The 22,887-nt window shown below is 42.4% G+C and overlaps 1 protein-coding gene across 1 annotated transcript in view; it reads left to right on the forward strand.

Annotated features, from left to right (window-relative positions):
• Window positions 1-22,887, forward strand: part of LOC126356526 (fatty-acid amide hydrolase 2-A-like) — a 215,681-nt gene that overhangs the window by 138,167 nt on the left and 54,627 nt on the right. The window contains exons 6-7 of the mRNA XM_050007378.1: window positions 8,848-9,005; window positions 18,363-18,506. Coding sequence (XP_049863335.1) covers window positions 8,848-9,005; window positions 18,363-18,506 — 302 coding nt within the window. The remainder of the gene's footprint in view (window positions 1-8,847; window positions 9,006-18,362; window positions 18,507-22,887) is intronic.

The raw sequence follows: 22,887 nt of genomic DNA on the forward strand, positions 1-22,887 counted from the left end.
TTGAAGGCCGGTCACTAAGCGACTATCCTGGCGCAGACAAAGCTCGAGCTAGTTGCAGGTCACTACCAGGGGCAACAAAAATTTGATCTTCAATCTTTGATATACACTGAACAGCCAAAGAATCTGGTACACCTGCCTAATATCGTGTAAGGCCCTCACGAGCACGAAGAAGTGCCGTAACACGACGTGGCATGGTCTGAAGGAATGCTGGAGGGAACTGACACCATGATTCCTGCAGGGGTGCCCATAAATCCGTAAGAGTACGAGGGAGTGGAGATCTCTTCTGAACAGCAGGTGCAATAATCCCAGATATGTTCAATATTGTTCATGTTTGCGGAGTTTGGTGGCCAGCGGAAGAGTTTAAACTCAGAAGACATTTCTTGGAGCCGCTCTGTGGCAAGTCAGGATGTGTAGGGTGTCGCATTGTTCTGCTGGAATTGCCCAAGTCTGTCGGAATGCACAATGGACATGAATGGATACAGATGATCAGGCAATTTGCTTACGTACGTGTCGCCTGTAAGAGTCGTATCTAGAGTATCAGTGGTCCCATATCACTCCAGCTGCACACGTTCCACACCATTATAGAGCCTCCACCAGCTTGAACAGTCACCTGCTGACATGCAGAGTCCATGGATTCATGAGGTTTTCTCCATACTCGTACACATCCATCCGCTCTAACAATTTGAAACGAGACTCGGCCGACTAGGCAACATGTTTCCGGTCATCAACAGTCCAATTCGGTGTTGACGTGCCCAGGTGAAGCGTAAAGCCTCAAGGGTACACGAGTGGGCCTTCAGCTCCGATGATATTTCGTTGAGTGGTTCGCACGCTGACACTTGTGGATGCATTGAAATCTGCAGCAATTTGCGGAAAGGTTACACCTCTGTCACGTTGAATGATTCTCTTCAGTCGTCGTTAGTCCCCGATCTTCCAATATCTTTTTCCGGCCGAAGCGATGTTGGAGATCTGATGTTTTACCGGATTCCTGATAACTACGGTAACCTCGGGAAATGGTCGTACGGGAGAAATACCCACTTCATCGTTACCTCGGAGATGCTCCGTCCCACTGCTAGCGTGCCGACTGTAACGCTACGTTGAAACTCACTTAAATCTTAATAACGGCATTTTTTTTTATAAAGTTGAGTGTTTATTTCACTTACGATATTTATGCCTCTTGTTCACATATTCTCCAAACCACTACTTTTTCCCTCTTTCTTAACAGAGATTGATGCCGAAAGACTTCGTTTCACATATACACTTAGCAGTATTTGCTTTTCTGCACCTTCTCTTACAGTGTATTATTTACACTTCAGCTCACTTTTGGAGATCGAACTGGAGTTATGTGTCTTCTCACTCAGCACACTATTACAGCGTTTTTGCCGGTCTTTTACCGAGAGAGGTGGCGCAGCGGTTAGCACATTTGAGTCGCATTCGGGAGGACGACGGTTCAAACCCGTCTCTCGCCCTCCTGATTTAGATTTTCCGTGATTTTCCTAAATCGTTTCAGGCAAATGCCGGGACGATTTCTTTGAAAGGGCGCGGCCGGTTTCCTTCCCCATCCTTCCATAATCCGAGCTTGTGCCTCGTCTCTAAGAAATGGCTCAAATGGCTCTGAGCACTATGGGACTTAACATCTGAGGTCATCTGTCCCCTAGAACTTAGAGCTACTTAAACCTAACTAACCTAAGGACATCATGCACATCCACGCCCAAGGCAGGATTCGAACCTGAGACCGTAGCCGTCGAGCGGTTCCAGACTGAAGCGCCTAGAACCGCTCGGCCACAATGGCCGGCGCTCCATCTCTAATGACTCGTTGTCGACGGGACGTTAAACACTAATCTCCTCCTCTTCGGTCTTTTCTTTCTATGTAGGTTGTGATTATTACCAATGTGAGAGCATGAAGATTTTTTTAAATATATAATTCGTGTGTGTATATGGGTGGGGAGAGGAGAACGGGAGGGGAGGGGAGCGGTGGGAGGGAGAGAGAGGGGAGAGAGAGAGAGTGAGGGAGAGAGAGAGAGAGAGAGAGAGAGAGAGAGAGAGAGATATTAGAAGCTGGGGAGTGTTGTTGTTGTTGTTGTCTTCAGTCCTGAGACTGGTTTGATGCAGCTCTCCATGCTACTCTATCCTGTGCAAGCTCCTTCATCTCCCAGTGCCTACTGCAACCTACATCCTTCTGAATCTGCTTAGTGGACTCATCTCTCGTTCTCCCTCTACGATTTTTACGCTCCACGCTGCCCTCCAACGCTAAATTTGTGATCCCTTGATGCCTCAAAACATGTCCTACCAACCGATCCCTTCTTCTAGTCAAGTTGTGCCACAAACTTCTCTTCTCCCCAATCCTATTCAATACCTCCTCATTAGTTACGTGATCTATCCACATTATCTTCAGTATTCTTCTGTAGCACCACATTTCGAAAGCTTCTATTCTCTTCTTGTCCAAACTAGTTATCGTCCATGTTTCACTTCCATACATGGCTACACTCCAAACAAATACTTTCAGAAACGACTTCCTGATACATAAATCTATATTCGATGTTAACAAATTTCTCTTCTTCAGAAACGCTTTCCTTGCCATTGCCAGTCTACATTTTATATCCTCTCTTCTTCGACCATCATCAGTTATTTTGCTCCCGAAATAGCAAAACTGCTTTACTACTTGAAGTGTCTCATTTCCTAATCTAATTCCCTCAGCATCACCCGATTTAATTTGACTACATTCCATTATCCTCGTTTTGCTTTTGTTGATGTTCATCTTATATCCTCCTTTCAAGACACTGTCCATTCCGTTCAACTGCTCTTCCAAGTCCTTTGCCGTCTCTGACAGAATTACAATGTCATCGGCGAACCTCAAAGTTTTTACTTCGTCTCCATAAATTTTAATACCTACTCCAAATTTTTCTTTTGTTTCCTTTGCTGCTTGCTCAATATACAGATTGAATAACATCGGGGAGAGGCTACAACCTTGTCTCACTCCTTTCCCAACCACTGCTTCCCGTTCATGCCCCTCGACTTTTATGACTGCCATCTGGTTTCTGTACAAATTGTAAATAGCCTTTCGCTCCCTGTAGTTTACCCCTGCCACCTTTAGAATTTGAAAAAGAGTATTCAAGTCAACATTGTCAAAAGCTTTCTCTAAGTCTACAAATGCTAGAAACGTAGGTTTGCCTTTTCTTAATCTTTCTTCTAAGATAAGTCGTAAGGTCAGTATTGCCTCACGTGTTCCAGTGTTTCTACGGAATCCAAACTGATCCTCCCCGAGGTCTGCATCTACCAGTTTTTCCATTCGTCTGTAAAGAATTCGCGTTAGTATTTTGCAGCTGTGACTTATTAAACTGATAGTTCGGTAATTTTCACATCTGTGAGCACCTGCTTTCTTTGGGATTGGAATTATTATATTCTTCTTGAAGTCTGAGGGTATTTCGCCTGTCTCATACATCTTGCTCACCAGCTGGTAGAGTTTTGTCATGACTGGCTCTCCCAAGGCCGTCAGTAGTTCTAATGGAATGTTGTCTACTCCGGGGGCCTTGTTTCGACTCAGGTCTTTCAGTGCTCTGTCAAACTCTTCACGCAGTATCGTATCTCCCATTTCGTCTTCATCTACATCCTCTTCCATTTCCATAATATTGTCCTCAAGTACCTCACCCTTGTATAAACCTTCTATATACTCCTTCCACCTTTCTGCCTTCCCTTCTTTGCTTAGAACTGGGTTGCCATCTGAGCTCTTGATATTCATATACGTGGTTCTCTTCCCTCCAAAGGTCTCTTTAATTTTCCTGTAGGCAGTATCTATCTTACCCCTAGTGAGATAAGCTTCTACATCCTTACATTTGTCCTGTAGCCATCCCTGTTTAGCCATTTTGCACTTCCTGTCGATCTCATTTTTGAGACGTCTGTATTCCTTTTTGCCTGCTTCATTTACTGCATTTTTATATTTTCTCCTTTCATCAATTAGATTCAATATTTCTTCTGTTACCCAAGGATTTCTAACAGCCCTCGTCTTTTTACCTACTTTATCCTCTGCTGCCTTCACTACTTCATCCCTCAGAGCTACCCATTCTTCTTCTACTGTATTTCTTTCCCCTATTCCTGTCAATTGTCCCCTTATGCTCTCCCTGAAACTCTGTACAACCTCTGGTTCTTTCAGTTTATTCAGGTCCCATCTCCTTAATTTCCCACATTTTTGCAGTTTCTTCAGTTTTAATCTACAGGTCATAACCAATAGATTGTGGTCCGAGTCCACATCTGCCCCTGGAAATGTCTTGCAACTTAAAACCTGGTTCCTAAATCTCTGTCTTACCATTATATAATCTATTTGATACCTTTTACAATCTCCAGGGTTCTTCCACGTATACAACCTTCTTTCATGATTCTTAAACCAGGTGTTAGCTATGATTAAGTTGTACTCTGTGCAAAATTCTACTAGGCGGCTTCCTTTTTCATTTCTTAGCCCCAATCCATATTCACCTACTATGTTTCCTTCTCTCCCTTTTCCTACACTCGAATTCCAGTCACCCATTACTATTAAATTTTCGTCTCCCTTCACTATCTGAACAATTTCTTTTATTTCATCTTACATTTCTTCATTTTCTTCATCATCTGCAGAGCTATTTGGCATATAAACTTGTACTACTGTAGTAGCTGTGGGCTTCGTATCTATCTTGGCCACAATAATGCGTTCACTATGCTGTTTGTAGTAGCTTACCCGCATTCCTATTTTCCCATTCATTATTAAACCTACTCCTGCATTACCCCTATTTGATTTTGTGTTTATAACCCTGTAGTCACCTGACCAGAAGTCTTGTTCCTCCTGCCACCGAACTTCACTAATTCCCACTATATCTAACTTTAACCTATCCATTTCCCTTTTTAAATTTTCTAACCTACCTGTCCGATTAAGGGATCTGACATTCCACGCTCAAGTGTATAGAGCGAATAATTAAATGTGTGTGTGTGTGTGTGTGTGTGTGTGTGTGTGGTGTGTGTGTGTGTGTGTGTGTGTGTGTGTGTGTGTGTGTGAACGAGAGAGAAAGAGAGAGAGTGAGAGAGAGTGAGAGTGAGAGTGAGAGAGAGAGAGAGAGAGAGAGAGAGAGAGAGTGTGTTACTGCAAAGTAATGAAAGTGTCTTGTACGTTCAGTACAGATGTGAGAGGAGAAAGGGGGGGGGATGATTGCGAGTTGCAGCTCGATTTTCTTTTGGGGGAGGGGGCAAATACCAGACCATATTCATCCAGGATTTGAGAACGACGGCACTTAGCGACATGCAACCAACTTTGAATGTAATTTTGAACCTTTTCTAAACACAGTTATTATTAGTTTCCCCTTCCTAAGCTTACTCCAATTTAATTAAAGAGAGTTTCATACCAGCCGTGTTTCGTTGGAGATTATAGGAAAGAAATTGGGAGGAGGTGGTAGTGGTAAATAGAGCCTGTGGTTACATGTGTATATTTAATGTTGTGATAAGTGGTCCAGCTTAAAGAGTGTGTGGTTCGCCAGGTTGGTCTGACCAATTACGAGTTGTTTCTTTTCTGTGTGGTAGTTTTCTTGTGAGGTGAGGAGTGTTTTTTGTTGTTGTTTATGTTTTCCATGTCTGCGTCCCTGGTGGTAATTATATGTTGGTGTTGGTGTAAGTGTTTTGCAAAAATTGAATGATTTGTTCTGTAATTCCATGCTCTTACACGTTCTTTGTATCTGGTGTCAAATGTCCTCCTAGTCTGACCTATGTGTCTTCCATCACATGTATTGTATTTCAGTTGATATACTCTGATTTCTGATATACATCAGTTTTTATTGTTGTTTTTGGGAAATATTTTTGAATGGAATTGTTGGTTTGGCAGGCTATTCTTATGCCTTGGTTTTTTTTTTTAATAAATATTAGGTATTCTGTGTGCGTATTGTGGTCGTGTGTCATTGTGTACCATGTTTTGTTTCCCGTTTCTTTCTCCCTTTGTGATGTTCCTGTTCTTGCATTTTGTTTGCTTGTCTGGGATTCTGTCCTGTTGGTGACAGCTAGGTGTTAGTTCTTATCTGTTCCCGATTTTTATGTTCAACTTTGTTACCAAGTTGTCTTCGCACTCAGTTTTAGTGGCTATTGTGTTATGGTATTAATTTCTTTTTGGTAGTTGTCTGTTTCTAATGGTGCTGTGTGTAGTCTGTGGAACAAGTATTTAAGTGCTGCCTAATTTTGAGAATTCGGGTGTTGTGATGTGTCGCACAAGACTGTATGTTGTTCTGGGTTTTCGGTACTCGTCAAATTATGTTGGCTGTTTTGAATCTTTATGGCTGTCTCTAAGAAACGTAACTGCTTATTTTGCTCTTTCTCTGCTGCAAAATGTGTTTTATTGAATAGAATTTGTGTGTGTGTGTGTGTGTGTGTGTGTGTGTGTGTGTGTGTGTGTGTGTGTGTGTAACTGGTCAATTTTACTGCTTGATTCATCTATCAGGCACAAGATGCCGTCCACATTTCAAATCCAGTATAGGATGTTGAACCTTTAAGTTCTTCATTTGTATGGCCATATTGTCCTTAGTTGCTTTGCAGTTTCTGAGAGTATTTTCGTTCTGTCGTTGCACCTACAAGAAATTTCTTGTAGTAGCAACGACAGAACGGAAATACCCTCAGGAAGATGTACGTATTTGGCAGTATTTTGTTGCCGCAAAAATACCCTGTTCTACGTGGTTCATAAATATTTTTGCTACCGTTCCAGACACTAGGAATCCCATTGGTAATCTCTGACTTTGTAAACAGTGTTCATTACTGAACTGGAAGTAGTTCTGTTGTATTATTAGCTCGAGTAGCTTGAGTGTTTCTTTGATGTGTTCATATGGCAGTGTACTGTGTGTCTTAAGATTTTGTTCTATAATGTTTATTGTTTCAGTTATTAGTATACTGGAATAAATATTCTCTATATCAAATAACATGAGGGTGGCTATATTTGGAACCTGTACGTCTTTTATGTGGCGTATCACATGTGTGGTGTTTCTTGTAGTAGTATCCTCTTGTAATTTGTAGTTTTCTGATAAGATTTTCGACATGTATGTTGCTAGTGGGTATGTGAGAGCATATCTGTAACTACCAATGGCTCTGTCGGGGAGGTATGTCTTGTGTTGCTTTGGTTAGCATCGGAAAGGTGGGGCACTGGGATTTGTAATAGTTTTGTTTTTTTCATTGTCTTCTAGTGTATTTTCAGCGTCTTTCAGAGGGCTTCTCAACTTTGTTTGGAATCTGTTAGTTGAATATGATTTTCGCTTTGTAATTTTATTTATTGTGATGAACTCTTGTGTTTTACTGATATACTGCTCCTTAACCATGGGAACCACTGTGTTTCTTTAATCTGCGCTTGTAATGATGGTGTTGTGTTCCTGCAGCTACTTTTTGAGTTATGTCAGTGTTATGAAATCTGTATTGTTTTGATTTCCTGGGTTTTCCTGCACCTGTGTTATTATCTTTTTGATTTCATTACCGACTAGCTCTCTCGTCAGACCTATGTTTATCTCATTTTTCTCTTTTCGTGCGCGAGAAAGCTTTCTGATTCAACTACAAGGATTTGTATGTGTTTTTCGTCTATTTGTGAGCTGACGATGTGTTTCAGTCTTTTTTCGAGCAGTCTTATTTCTTTTGTATGCAAAACAGTGTCAGTGAGGTTGACCCGTCTTGGATAGAAGTGATGTTTTGTGTTAGACTGGATACCATTTGTGGCTGTGTTAGGTATTTGTTCAGCTTTTAAATTTGCGCTCCTTCTTCTGTGGATTTTTCATTTGTTTCATGGGTGTAGATGTACGATTTTCAGTCTTGCTAACGAAATGGGGGAAAACAGCGGCATTATACAGAACTTTCGTAAGATTAAAATGTTCGTTATATAGCTCCACATATAAGGGTTTTTTTTGTCATAAGGAGACTTGATTTTGTTGCTTAGCCAAATTTTTTGAGCTCTGTTTCGTTTTGTGTGCTCTGGCGGAACTATTTTGAACCTATATTTTAATATATTTATGTATTATATTATTTGATCTGCACAGATGTTGTTAAACTTTATATATTCGACAGTTTTATAGAGGTTGAGATGTATCCTTCTAACCTTCTTGTGAGGGCCCCTTGGAAATGTCTGACAAGACGTCCATACTACGTTGATTTGTATGGTCATTTTCCGCAGCAGCTGCTGAAATCGATTATTATTGGTTTCTCCGTCTTAAGTTTACTGCAATTTAATTAAAGAGCAGACAACCTTATAGGGCAACCACAGCTGTGAGCAGTTATCTTGAATATTAATATTTAGTCCTTTATTTTCTTTATCGCTACCGGTTTCGCGGCGCTAAAAGCCACATATTCAGGTGAACCTATAACTAAAACATGAGAGCTAAAATCTCGTAAATTTGTAACCAACATTCGTTATTCGTCAGGAGCCGCCTGTTCGCGATTGCGTACAGAATCGGACCTAGCCACCATACTGGAATCCGGCTGTTTTATTCCATGACATACCGCTTTTAGCGGTGTTCTGTTCTGACGGACAACGAATGTTCGGTACAAAGTTCCGAGCTTTTTAGCTCTACCGTTTTAGTTATATGTTCACCTCAAGATATGGCTTTTATTGCCACAAAACCGGTAGTCATATAAAAATAAAGGGCTAAATGCAACTGAAGCGGTTTATTAACACCCAAGAGTAATTAAAGAGAGTTTCACATTTGCTTAGCGTGAAATATTTAATACCCTAACTCATTTGTAAAGTAACAAGAACTCTGAACCTGTTTTATAAAAGGGAATCGAGTTCTTTAAGGAATCGCGTGTACTGTAGTATTCTGCTACGAACGAAGGTGTGCTGTGTGGGGCAGAAGTTGTGGACGTGTCGTGCCGCAGGCGTGGTGCCGCACGAGGGCCACATCCCGTCGGGCTCGGACAAGCGCTGGCCGCGCTTCTTCTCGGCGTCGCCCATGTGCCGCTACGCGGGGGACCTGCCCCTCATGCTGCACGTCCTCGCCGGGCCCCTCGCCCCGGACCTGCGCCTCCTGCAGCCGGTAAGGCGCCAGCGTCTGCACAATTACGTATTATCTAATTATTCATTCGTTTTAGTCACATTCCTCGATAACAACAGTAGGCCGTTACAGATCACATTTACGTATGTGTAAACCTCTGGACAATCAGTGAGTCTGCATTTATTCCTACACTGCAGCTAAACGCAACTTTTAATCGATGTCTGTAGATTCCTACCACTATGACGATGATGATGATGATGGTGATGGTGATGGTGATGATGATGATGATGATGATGACGATGAAAATGATGATGATCGTTTGGCATTCACGGCAAAGTTCGGCCACCGAGTTGCAAGTCTTTATAGTTGACGCCAAATTTGGATGATGATGAAATGAAATGAGGACAACATAACACTCACTCTCGAGCGGGGATAATCTCCGACCCGCCTAGGAATCGTACCCCGTGCCCGCCGCAGACCTCTCAGCTAAGGAGGCGGACTCCTACAATTACCACCCTATAATTTCGATGCCTACCAACACGCTACCTTTCATGCAATTTTCATACAGCATATTTCCCAATTCCGAATAAAATCGATAATATTGTTTCGATTTACCTTCCGTCATGCATTGCACTGTGGCTTGTGGAGCATATTTGTATTATGAATGTAGAAGCTGTTTTTAACTGATTTTAATATTATATTTTTCACCTATTTTATTGGTTGTATTACCACGATCATGGTTGCAACTACGTATATTAGATTGGTGCATATGTTCGCAGCGTTTTTGTTTTGCATGTTCGTATCCAGGTTGCTATAGGTTTATTTATCGACTGTCATTTTTAGTTGTAGGGAACGAAGTTTCTCGCGACGGCACTTATATATAAAACATTATCGATATTCTTGCCGCGTCAGTTCTGGATAAAATCTCGAGCTTTCGACGATTACCTCCATCGTCATCGTGAGGAGCTGACTGTCTTCACTGCTGCTGTGGTAGCTTCTACATAACCCGAAGACGTCTTATGATTGGTCGGCGATTACGTACTGCTGTCTCAGACGGTGTCACTGTGTGCGCCGGTGGCGCCACCGCTTCCATTGGAACGTAAACCTTGAAAGGAACGTCTCTGCTGCTCCTCTGCATCCAGCACTCGTTTCCATGCACCGCTCAGATGGTATCCGCTATCGCGGTTAAAGTTCTTTTGGCTCATTCTTATTTCAACAGCCTCCTTAATAACAGAATACCAGTACGTGGAGGCATGGGACAGAAGTTTAGTTTCACCGAATAATATTTAATGTTTTTTCGTGAGGCTGTGCTCCGCTATTGACGATTTCTCCAGTTCTCTATTTTTAATATGGCGTTGGTGTTTTGCACAGCGGTCGGAATCGGCACGAGTCGTCTGACCTATATAATTGCTTCCACACTCACAGGGTATATTATAATCTCCAGGGAACCTGAGGCCGAGATTGTCTTTAACAGGGCCCATCATCTCCTTAATTTTCTTAGGAGGACGAAAGATCTGTCTTATACCACGTCTACGCAGGACTCTTCCTATTTTTCTGGAAATCGCGCCACAAAGAGGAAGAATCGCAATCGGTGTTTCATCCTGTGAGGTTGCAGCAGTTTCACGTTTCCTCCTTTTTGAGAACGCTGCCTTTATATCGCCTGCACCACAGCCATTCTTTCGGAACACGTTCTTCAGGTGGTTAATCTCGGACCCAATGTGGTGCTCGTCAGAAACAGTTTTGGCTCTATATACCAACGTGCTCTCTTCTGAGCAGGATGATGGAAACTCTGTGCATTCAGGTGTAAATCGGTAAGCGTCGGCTTACGGTAGACAGAGTGGCCAAGACGCCCGTCCGCCTGTCGTACTAAAACGTCTAAGAAAGGCAGTCTCCCTTCCTTCTCCATCTCGACAGTGAACTGGATGTTCGAATGTATACTGCTCATGTGTTCCATGAATTTTTCGAGAGCTTCTGCGCCGTGTGGCCAGATCATAAATGTATCGTCAACGTAACGATAAAATAAGGATGGACGGAGGGGAGCTGAATTTAATGCACGTTCTTCAAAATTCTCCGTAAAAAAGTTAGCCAGTGATGGAGACAACGGAGAGCCCATCGCCATACCGTCTGTCATTTCATAAAATTTATTACCATACAAGAAGTAGGTGGTAGTCATCACGTGCCGGAACAACTTTATAGTTTCAGGAGCAAAAAGATCCGCCCGCATTTTCAAAGTGTCATCCACAGGAACTCTTGTGAACAGCGATACCACATCCAGGCTGACTAAAATGTCATTTGAACCAACTCTAATCTCTTTTATTTTCTCAATGAACACCTGGGAGTTGTTTATGTGATGTTCACACCGGCCGGCTATAGGAGTCATCAACTTTGGCAGGTATTTGGCCAGCTTATAAGTAGGAGATCAAATTGCACTGACAATAGGTCTCATGGGAACATTATCCTTGTGGATCTTCGGTAGTCCGTACAACCTGGGCTGTCTAGAAGCTCGGACTCATAAACGGGACCCAACTTTGACGTACAGCAGAAAAACCATGAAGTTATTGAAGCATTCCGGGCTGCCAGACGATGTTACAAGAAATCTCAGAGCCCGAGCTCCTGCCTTCTGCTCAGAAGAGAGCCGTTTTGAACACGTTGGTATATAGAGCCAAAACTGTTTCTGACAAGCACCACTTTGGATCCGAGATTAACCACCTGAAGAACGTGTTCCGAAAGAATGGCTGTGGTGCAGGCGATATAAAGGCAGCGTTCTCATAAAGAAGGAAACGTGAAACTGCTGCAACCTCACAGGATGAAACACCGATTGCGATTCTTCCTTTTTGTGGCGCGATTTCCAGAAAATTAGGAAGAGTCCTGAGTAGACGTGGTATAAGACAGATCTTTCGTCCTCCTAAGAAAATTAAGGAGATGATGGGCCCTGTTAAAGACAATCTCGGCCTCAGGTTCCCTGGAGATTATAATATACCCTGTGAGTGTGGAAGCAATTATATAGGTCAGACGATTCGTACCGTATCCGACCGCTGTGCAAAACACCAACGCCATATTAAAAATAGAGAACTGGAGAAATCGGCAATTGCGGAGCACAGCCTCACGAACAAACATTAAATATTATTCGGTGAAACTAAAACTCTGTCCCCTGCCTCCACGTACTGGGATTCTGTTATTAAGGAGGCTGTTGAAATAAGAATGAGCCAAAAGAACTTTAACCGCGATAGCGGATACCATCTGAGCGGTGCATGGAAACGAGTGCTGGATGCAGAGGAGCAGCAGAGACGTTCCTTCCAAGGTTTACGTTCCAACGGAAGCGGTGGCGCCACCGGCGCACACAGACACCGTCTGAGAGAGCAGTACGTAATCGCCGACCAATCATAAGCCGTCTTCGGACTATTTAGAAGCTACCACAGCAGCAGTTAGGACAGTCAGCTTGTAACCTCCTCACAGTAAATAAAATAAAATATTATGAATAATACTCTCATTTAGCGTAACTACCCGACAGTGAAAATATAATACAATGTGACAAACCTATAATCTTTCAATAATTGACAGTCAAGTTAACCTGGTAAATTATGGACGTCAGCAATACTGCGTCATGGCCCTGATACATCGTTCTGAATAAGCTGAAAAATCTTACCTTAATTAGGTCGCCGGATAACGCGTATATATCTGCTCCTATAAGAAATTTTTCCTGGCGCAGCTAAGTGCAATGCTGGCCGATAGATTTGTCTTATAAAAAAGGAAAGAACTGAATTTTCTTTTCAATAATCGGGATTGCAAAGGATTGGAGAAATTAGTGAATTCTTTAAATTGAGATAAATGTCAAAAGCTACTTTTTATGAGAAAGATTATTATTAACAGATTTAAAAAAAAAACATTTACATGGGACTTGATGTAACAATACTACATATGCGCGGGGCTCCTTTCACCTTATCCTATAACGCTCAGGCTCTGCCATCGCTGCACACGACCGGCCCAGCCAATACGATTCACCAGACACGACACGACTGCTCGCTACCAACAACTAACTCCTACTGCTACACAGTTCCTACTGCAGTCAATACTACTCTTTGGTCTCAGATTCTCTTCTAGCTTACATATCGCAGGCAGTGCGTGAGCAATACATCGAAATTACATCAGCTCGAGTGCGCTAGCAACAAATTCTTTAATTATGGACCTCTTACAAGCTCCTGACGATGACGATGGAGGTAATCGTCGAAAGCTCGAGATTTTATCTAGAACTGACGCGGCAAGAATACCGAGAATGTTTTATGTATTTTAGTTATGTTTTACTGTTCCTCTTTAAGTTTACATTTTGTAATTTTGTTATCTGGTAATAGTAAGTGGTGCTGTGGACGCTAGAAAACGGGGCGCTAAGTGGAGAAATAAATACATTACCGACATGTTCTTTTGTTTGAGTTCAGTAGAAGCGTGACAGCAGCGGGAGGCTGCCAGAAACATTTGCGACTTGTATCGGGATAATGCCACTGGACAGAACACGGCACGAAAACGGTTTTCTTGTTTTAAGGAGGATCGTTTTGATATTAGTGACTCTCCATATTCACGAAGATCGCTTAAACGCAATAATCCACAACTATCCACGTCAGTGTACTCGATAACTTTCAGTTGTAATGAAATGTGATGCTTCCACCATTGTGAGACATCTACATGCAAACGTGTGTATGAGTACAGAATGCACTAAGCCAAAATCACAAAAATCAGAGGGTGACCATATCTGCATCTCTGCTTGCTGGTCATCAACTGACATGTAAAGCACACCGATCCTGTTCTGTATAGTTACTGGTGGCAAGAAACGATGTCTTTATAATGACGTAGGGAAAGAAAACAATGAATTCACCAAAACATAGCAGCAACGCAACGTACAAAGACCTGCGCGAATCAGCAAAAGATTCTTATTCATGTGGTGGAACAGCGACGGTGTGATGCACTACGAATTGCTTCCTCGAAGTTTAACCATCACTGCTGAGTGAAACGTCTTGCAGACGCAGCCCGAGAACAACGATCAAGAAGACCGCTGGAAGTGATGGTACTCCATCATAACGTCCGCCCGCATTCTGCCAGACTGACAAAAATCATTAGACTGCAGTTGTATTGGGAAGTCATTTTCCACCCACTTTATTCACCTGATCATGCACCCTCAAATTTTCACCTTTTCCGCTCTCTGTCGAACAACCTTCAAGGAACTTCCTCTCCGGATGAAAATGCGCTCCTAACATGGCTCTACGAGTTCTTCGCCTGAAAACTACTGTACGTGATTTCTACAATCGCGAAAGCGAAATGTTACACAGCGCTGACAGACTATTGTAAAGAGTGAAGGAGAATGTATTATTGATGACTAAATTCTGCATTATATGTATCTGTTGCGTTTATTAAACTTATGGGAAAACGCAAAGAACTTCATGCACTAACCAGTTACTACTACTACTACTACTTCTACTATTGATACAAATATTGGCACGCCCAGTTACTGCTGCCATTACCATTATTATGTTAAATCAATAACTACTACGAAAATTTATGTACTGATTCAATTCTAGTAATATGTTCCTACTACAATTACTGGCCATAATGTCTTTCTCCCTGAACTTCGAGCATAGTTAAGCAATATATTTACTCGTATCAGTGTACTCATTTCTCCTCACTGTAGTATGAAGTACACACACACTCTATGATTATTCGTTGAATCTAGTTTCTCTGTGTTCTCTGTTATTTCTGTACCTGATCGACCATCTTGTCAGACCTAGCAATAACTTGATGTATTCACATCGCAAGGAGACGGATCAGAACGGATCACTTGTATTTACATTAAGAAACGTCGATTCTTACCGGATACGTCTCTTTTCACTGCTCTGTCACTGAGCTAAGCCATCCTGAAGTAATCGTGATTCTTTGTCTTTCCCTGGAACTGTCTACCGGTTTTTCTAGTACAGTAATTCGTGACTTTATCACTGTTCTTTCCCTTATCTAATTAAGTTTTCTCCATTGATTCATGGTTGAGGATGTTAGCACAGTAGAAAATATGGAACGATAATGCATCGATGCCTTCTACAGAGGAGGTTGCTAACATCTGAGATGATCTTGTCGTGGACAGGAGATTAAACCCTAGTTTGCTTCTTTTTTGCTCTTCGTATATTCCTTTCTCGACGACCACTAGACTATTCCTGAGCGGCCTAACGACGTATTTTTTGTACTAGTAATAATTGTAATAGCAATAATTCCAAGAGGCTCAACTGTCTTGCGCAATTCTTTCAATTGAACCACGCTTGTGCGAATTGCATAACCCCAAATTATCCCAGTAATCCTACCAGAGAAAGGGGGTCTACTGTTAAACGTGTAAACCAAACTACTTATAGTTTCTAGCGGATATTTACATAATTGAGAGATGAAAACTAGGTTGAAGGAAGACTGAAATATTACGCAAACCAGCCGGGATTCGATCCCGCAACTTTTCGTTTTCCAGGATGCGTTTAGACTCACTTTCGGGAGGACGGCAATTAAAATCCCCGCTCCTCTACGGCCACCCAAATTAAAGTTTTCCGTGTTTTTCCAAAATCGCTTCAGGAACGTGCCAGGATATTTCCTTTGAAAAGGACACAATCGATTTCCTTCCACATCCGAACTTCTGCTCCGTCTATAATAGCCTCATTGCTGACGGAGAGTTACCAAAACGCCCCTTCTGTATTTCTGCGAACGCTTTCTACTTGCTGTTGCCCTATTGTGGAGTTTTTCGTCACTGCCAAACGGGCGAAAATAAGACGTGAGGTAAGACGTAATACAATAATATCATGTCACTCGGATCACCGGAACAAGCACTTCATCCGAGTCGCGTTTTCGAATTACGCTCTAAATAGAAATCAACGGAAAAAGTCGAAAGTCAATGTGAATTTGCAAAAAGAAATACACTCACAGGAACCACAAAGTCTGCGGAAATAATGTAGGAAATATGCCGCCGCCAGTGAGAAAAGTCACAGCAAAGAGTCGCAGCTATAAGTTTATCGTAGGAACCGATGCAAGACAAACATCACTTTAAAATATTAGCATTTAACTAAACAAGGACTTAATATAACATTTTACTATCGACTACGTATCTATTGCACTATTATTTTTGGTCATCAGTCAAGACAGGTTAGGGGTGGCCCGCCACGAATTTCTCACCTGTGTTAACCTCTTCATTCAACAAGGGGAGGTCACGATGTTGGGATCACGGATTTACTTCAATCTTTGTGCACCTTTGTTACGTCTTTAAAACATCGTAACGTGCAAGTAGTAAGTTTCAATACTCTGACAATTCCAAGAAAATCGCGAGAGAAGTTTTACGCGTCTGTTATGCTAGTGATGTATCTGTGCTAAGCTGCCGGCCGTAAAAGCCATTGTGGTCAAGGCTGACCTCTGTAAAAAAAAAAAAAAAAGTGAGTGTTTGGGCTAGAACGGGTGTCATGGGACGTCCGCTTCGAGCAATTACAATGAACAATAACTAATAAAATGAGATTAATAAAAAAGTCGCCAGTGTTCGCACTATGCAAGAGAGTCATGAACGAGATGACTGTTCGAATCCCGGTCACACTTGTTTTTTTAATCTATGTGTTTTTCATCACTGGTCACGTTATTTAATTTATTTGACATTTGAGAGGCACTATAATGAAAGAAAAACAATGTGTATTTTACTGAAGTTGTAATGAATTTCTAATTTTATTTGACTATTTATTATTTGTAATTTAATTTCAAAGGACTAGGGGCTGGCTTGGAAAGCCCATGCCAAACCTCAATAAGTACTGATGCGAATGACATCATTTGCAGTCAGTAACACAGTAAGTCACAATGTGCCAGACTACAAGAGTAACGTACAGTTACTCGTCGGATGATCTCCCGACATTACATGTTGCAGGATAGTATGTCATACAGACATGAAAAACATAAATTGAAACTTCATGCGAATACTAGTGTTTTTTCATTATATTACCTCTCAAATGTCGTATAAATTAAATAATAATGTTAGTGATGTAAAGAAATAGATTAATAATTAAGTTTGAGCGGTGGTCGAACCGTCGCCTCACACGCGTTCGTCTTACGAAGCTCGAATGCTAATCACTTGATCACCGTGAACTCCAGCGTCCAGCACCTACGTACAAATACATAAGCCACATAATAGATGCGTAATACTTTTCTTGAGATTTTATCGGAATTGACAGAGAAGTGCGTCTTAACTACTTGCACATTATGTTGATTTAATGGCCTACCAAAGGTGTAGCTTGAAGTAAATCTGTTAAATCTTTGATCCCAACGTCGTGGCCTCCCCTTGTCAGACGAGCACTTCCATGTACTCATTTATTTAAACTATGGGTAATCCAGTATGGGATAATGACAATATTGCCCTGGAATTGCCCAAGTCCGTCCGAGTGCACAATCGACGTAACGGATGCCGGTGATCAGACACGATGCTTATGTCACCTGTCAGAGTCGTATAAAGACGAATCAGGGGTCTCACATCACTCCAACTGCGCATACCCCACACCATTACAGAGCCTCCACCACCTTGAACAGTTCTCTGCTGATAGGCAGGATCCATGGATTGATGAGGTCGTCTCCGTATCCTTATACGTCTATCTGCTCGGCACAATTTGAAACGAGACTCTTCCGACTAGGAAACATGTTTCCAGTCATCAACAGCCCAATGTCGATGTTGACGGGCTCAGGTGTCGTGCAGCCATCAAGGGTTCACGAGTGGGCCTTAGGCTCCGAAAGCCAGTATCGATGATGTTTCGTTGACTAGTTCGCACGCTGATACTTGTTGATGGCGCAGCACTGAAATCTAATCTGCGGAAAGGTTGCACTTCTGTCACTTTGAATGATTCTCTTCAATCGTCTTTATTGCCGTTTTTGCGTGTTCTTTTTGCGGCAGCAGCGATGTCGGAGATTTGATGTTTCATCTTTACTTCGGAGATGCTGTGTCCCTTCGCTCATGCACCGACTATAACACCGTGTTCAAACTTACTTAAATATTGATATTAAGCCATTCTAGGAGCAGTAACCGATCTAACAATTGCGCCCGATACTTGTTGTCTTATATAGGCGTTGCCGACCGCAGCGCCGTATTATGCCTGTTTACGTATCTCTGTGTTTGTATACGCATTCCTATACTAGTTTCTTTGGCGTTTCAGAGTGTAATATAGATATTCTAATGTTGACTTACTAGATGTGAGAGAGGGTGTAGTGGATGAGTATATCTCTAAATAATGTAAATACTTCGGCGGCCTACCCTGTTAGTACTATACCACTTAAATGTACTAGTGCTCAGCGTCCGCAGTTGGCGGCGTCCTCAGACAACTGCTGTGTGTACTGCTGGTGGATGACTGCTGTGCTGTGGTGCAGGTGTCGGTGCAGTCGGTGCGCGTGCTGTACATGGAGGACGACGGCGGCGGAGTGCTGACGGACTCGGTGAGCCGCGCGCAGAAGGACGCTCTGCGCAGGGCAGTCGCCTGGCTGGACTCCGTGAGGGACCGCCCGGCCCAGCAGGTGCGTCACCACATATTCTTTGCTCACGACGTCGTGTCCCTGGCCTCCCTACTTCCGAATTAACAAAAGTCGGACGACTTCGGATCACGAGTGTTTTGTGATAGCCACAGCTGACACCAGTGAGCTCAAAAAAAAAAAAAAAAAAAAAAAAATACATGTGCATACACTAGCTAGAAGGAAGTGACTGTCGTGCTGTGGTGTGCCAAACCAGTAGGCATGTGTGGTGTCACCACTGCATGAGGTAAGAGCAGCATTCCCCTTCCCCCCCTCCCTCCTCCATCCACACACACACACACACATACACACACACCTCAACACTCTCCCTGAGGCTGTGGAAATGGTGAGCTTCAGTGACTGGATCTTACTTCCTTCACTCTCCGCACCGCACTGCGAACTCGGTGAGGACATCATGGACAAGTAGTCCCATTGGTGAAAGAAAGTGCAGCACGTAGTCACAACTTGTGTTTATTTTAGCTGATCTAGATTTCAGTCACTGAGTGACCATCTTCAGTGGCAGAGATAATAAAAGAAACAATTAAATACAATTGCATACATCTTAACACAAAACTACAATTGTGTAAATTTCACATACACTAAGGTGACAAGTCATAGGATAGTGGTATGCACGTATATAATGGCGGTAACGTTGCGTACATAAGGTATAAAAGGGCAGTGTTTTGGCGGAGTTGCCTCTTTATTAAAGTGTTTCATGTCTGCCGTGACTATGTTCACACTACGCAAATTAAGACTTTGAACGGAACTGGATGTACATATCATTCCATTTCGGAAATTGTTTGGGAATTCAGTTTCCGAGATCCATAATATCAAGTGAGTTCCGAGAATACCAAATTTCAGGGTTTATTTCTCGCCAAGGACTGCACAGTGGCCGACAGCCTTCACTTAGCGACTGAGATCAGCCGCGTTTGCATAGAGCTGCCTGTGATAAGTCAAGCAACCCTGCATGAAATAACCGCAGAAATGAATGCGGTACGTACGATGAACGTATCCGTTTGGACAGTGCAGCGAAATTTGTGGTTAAAGGCTATGGCAGCCAAACGACCGACGCGAGTGCCTTTGCTACCAGCACGACATCGCCTGCAGCTGCTCCCCTGGGCTAGTGACCATGTCAGTTGCATCCTAGACGACTGCAAAACCGAGGCCTGGTCAGATGTGCCCTGGTTTTAGTTGGTAAGAGCTAAAGGTAGGGACTATGCCGGCCCACGAAGCCATCGTCCCAAGTTGTCAATTAAGCACTGTGCAAGCTGGTGGTGGCTCCGTAATGTGTGGGCTGTGTTTACTTGGAATGGACTGGTTCCTCTGATCCAACTGGACCAATCATTGAGTGAAAATAGTTGTGTTTGGCTACTTGGAGATAATTTGGAACCATTCACGGACTCCATGTTGCCAGACAGATGGAATTTTTATGGATGACAATGTGCCATGCATTGAGCCACAACTGATCACGATTGGTTTGAAGAACATTGTGAATAATTCGAGCGACTGATTTGGCCACCCAGATCGCTCGACACTGGGTATAATCAAGGGATCAGTTCGAACACAAAACCCTGCATCCGTAACACTTTCGTAATTGTGGACGGCAAGAGAGCCAGCATGGATCAATATTTCTGTACTGGACTTCCAACGACTTGTGGAGTTACTGCCACGTTGACTTGCTGCACTATGCTAATCAAAAAGAGGTCCGGCATGATATGAGGAGGTGTCCCATGATTTTTGTCAAGTCGGTGACGTGTACCAGCAGATAAAGTTAACACATTTCAGCCATTACTTGGTGTAGTCCCTCTTGGACTATCTGTACACAAGAGTAAAAAATTCAGTGAGTCCGCTGTGTACTGTCATCTCACAGCTGACCTCAGCGCACATAATACATGACTATGGCGCCTTCTATACATGCGTCATTTTACAGTAACGAATTATACATATGTAGTCGGTTATTTATACTATCACAAAAATAGCCGTTTTAAGGAAATTCATTTTTATCGATAGCCAATAGAAGCGACTAAAGTGTGGAGTGGTGTTACAACAGTAAAATTTATTCACAGTCAAAGTGGTAATACTGTGAACTACTTCATGTAGGCAGCTATTTGTTTGTACATAATTGCTTTTGGTATTGAATGGAAGAAGTACATCGTGGATAAATGTATCCAAGAGGGGCATTCAATATGAAATGCAACGCACTCTTTGTATCCGCCAGTTTCGGTAGAAAAAAATGCGGAATTTGTTGTGGGACATCGTGAAATATTCCCGCTTCAGCCCCTATAGTTCATGAAGTTCCGGTACATCGCGGCGCTGTATGTTACCTCCAAAATGGCGTCTGTGATGGAGGTACAGTCCAAGCTCAGAGATGTTATTTATTTATTTATATATTTGGCTGAAAATCAGAGCATCACAGATATTCACTGTCGCTGCGGCGATCTGACGGCAAACTAAAGTTCTGTGAGACGTTGAACGAGGCGTCTGTCATCATCGCAACAAGGACGCGCAAAACTTGTCCGATCTTGCACGTGCCTGACGGACGTACACAGCTGTGACGCCTGCAGTGTTGAAACATGCAGATACGCTTATTCAAGATGATCAACAGGTCACAGTAAAACAGCTTGCTGCACAACTGGATGTCTCTGTTGGTAGTACTGACACACTCGTCCACAAGTTGGGTTATTCAAGGGTGTGTGCCCGCTGGTGTCTTCGCTGTCTAACAGAAGACCATAAAGAACAACGGAGGACCAATGAAGCAATGAAGGATGCATTCCACAGGAAGCAGTATGTGGATGATGGGAGGTTATTGATGCATCAATTTGTTTGCTCTGAGAGAGTAAAGTGGTCCTGCCAGTAAGGTGACATAAAGCCATCGCATTGAATGGAGATTATGTTGAAAAAAGGGGTTTCGAATACAAAATAATGGGGAATAATATGGTGTATTGAATTCCGAATACAACAAGCGTGCTTTAGAAAAAAAAAATGTGTTGCATTACTTACTGAACGGCCGTCATAGAAACATCACAAATACATTGCTTTCTGTAGAATTTAGCAACAGCAGTTAAACGGGTATTGTATCAAAACTAAAATTTAGTTACGCCATTATGCGCACCTAGTGGTGCTTGTGTGAACTAGTTTTTCACTTAGTTATTGTAACTGTTTCACCAATTGAAATAAGTAAGGTCACTGAGCACCTCCAGGTCCCAAATGGAGCTAACTTTTTTTTTAAAAAAAAAGTAGTACCACGTCGTCATGCAACCCATCATCGACCCACCCACTCAGTCTCTCACACACACACACACACACACACACACACACACACACACACACACACACACACTGAGAGAGAGAGAGAGAGAGAGAGAGAGACAGAGTATTCAAAGTGATATTAATCTATCAGTAAATTTATTATTTTAAGAAATACAACAACCAGACATTTTTATGTATTCTAATTTATTCCATTACGCGTTAGTACATTGTTAAAATATAGACTGCAATTAGCATGCTGCAGCTCGCCTGTGCAAAATCAACAATTTTGTTCAGCTACCTACTACACATCGCGAGATGTATATTTACGATATATTACCGGCTAAGTTGTGCTTGATTTCTAGCTGGTTCCTTGTTGTTCCGACTTTCGTTTTTAGAGATGTGGCACAAATGCACCTTCACTTGTATCTCACACAAGAAACAGCGCAGTGTCCACCGCGTTGCCGACTGACATCTTTGTTACACGAGAAGATCATATCTATGGTCAAAGTTACATTTCACTTACAAATTGTCAATAAGGAAAGAGAATGAGGGGAAACGGCGCTACAGACATACACGCTCTACATTGCTTTGCAGTCGGCGCCGCCTTGTTGGTAAGCCCCGAAACACAGGCTGACTACTGTTCAAAATTAGCATTGTTGTTTTAAATAGTTAATATTACAGTGCTACAACGAATAGCACAATGTTAGGAATGCATTTTCAGTTCATTTTATAGTCTTAAAGACATATTTGATTCAGTAATACGACGCATATAACCTCGTTAATATAACTTTCCTTTTGTTACACGTTTCTAATAACCAAGAAACGAAGCACGTGATCTGAAAAGGTTCCTTTCGCTATCCAGCATTTTCCTCAATACAGAACTACGAAAATGATATTTCCTTGATTGGCGACTCCATGGCGTGTTGGGTGCACCACGACCAAATAGTGGAGGAAATATCATTGGAAGGAAAATCAGCAATGGCCGTCTTTTGTTGTTTTATTGTCAGCAAAATACGGCCAATGCTGATTTTCCTTCCAATGATATTTCCTCTGTGGCCTCTTTCCGAAAAAGCTGGAAACATATTTTGCTGCATCTGGATGATTTGCAATATTCCCTTCTCACATGGGTCTACCTGAG

This window comes from Schistocerca gregaria, chromosome 1 (genome assembly GCF_023897955.1).
Source record: "Schistocerca gregaria isolate iqSchGreg1 chromosome 1, iqSchGreg1.2, whole genome shotgun sequence".
Classification (NCBI taxonomy): domain Eukaryota; kingdom Metazoa; phylum Arthropoda; class Insecta; order Orthoptera; family Acrididae; genus Schistocerca; species Schistocerca gregaria.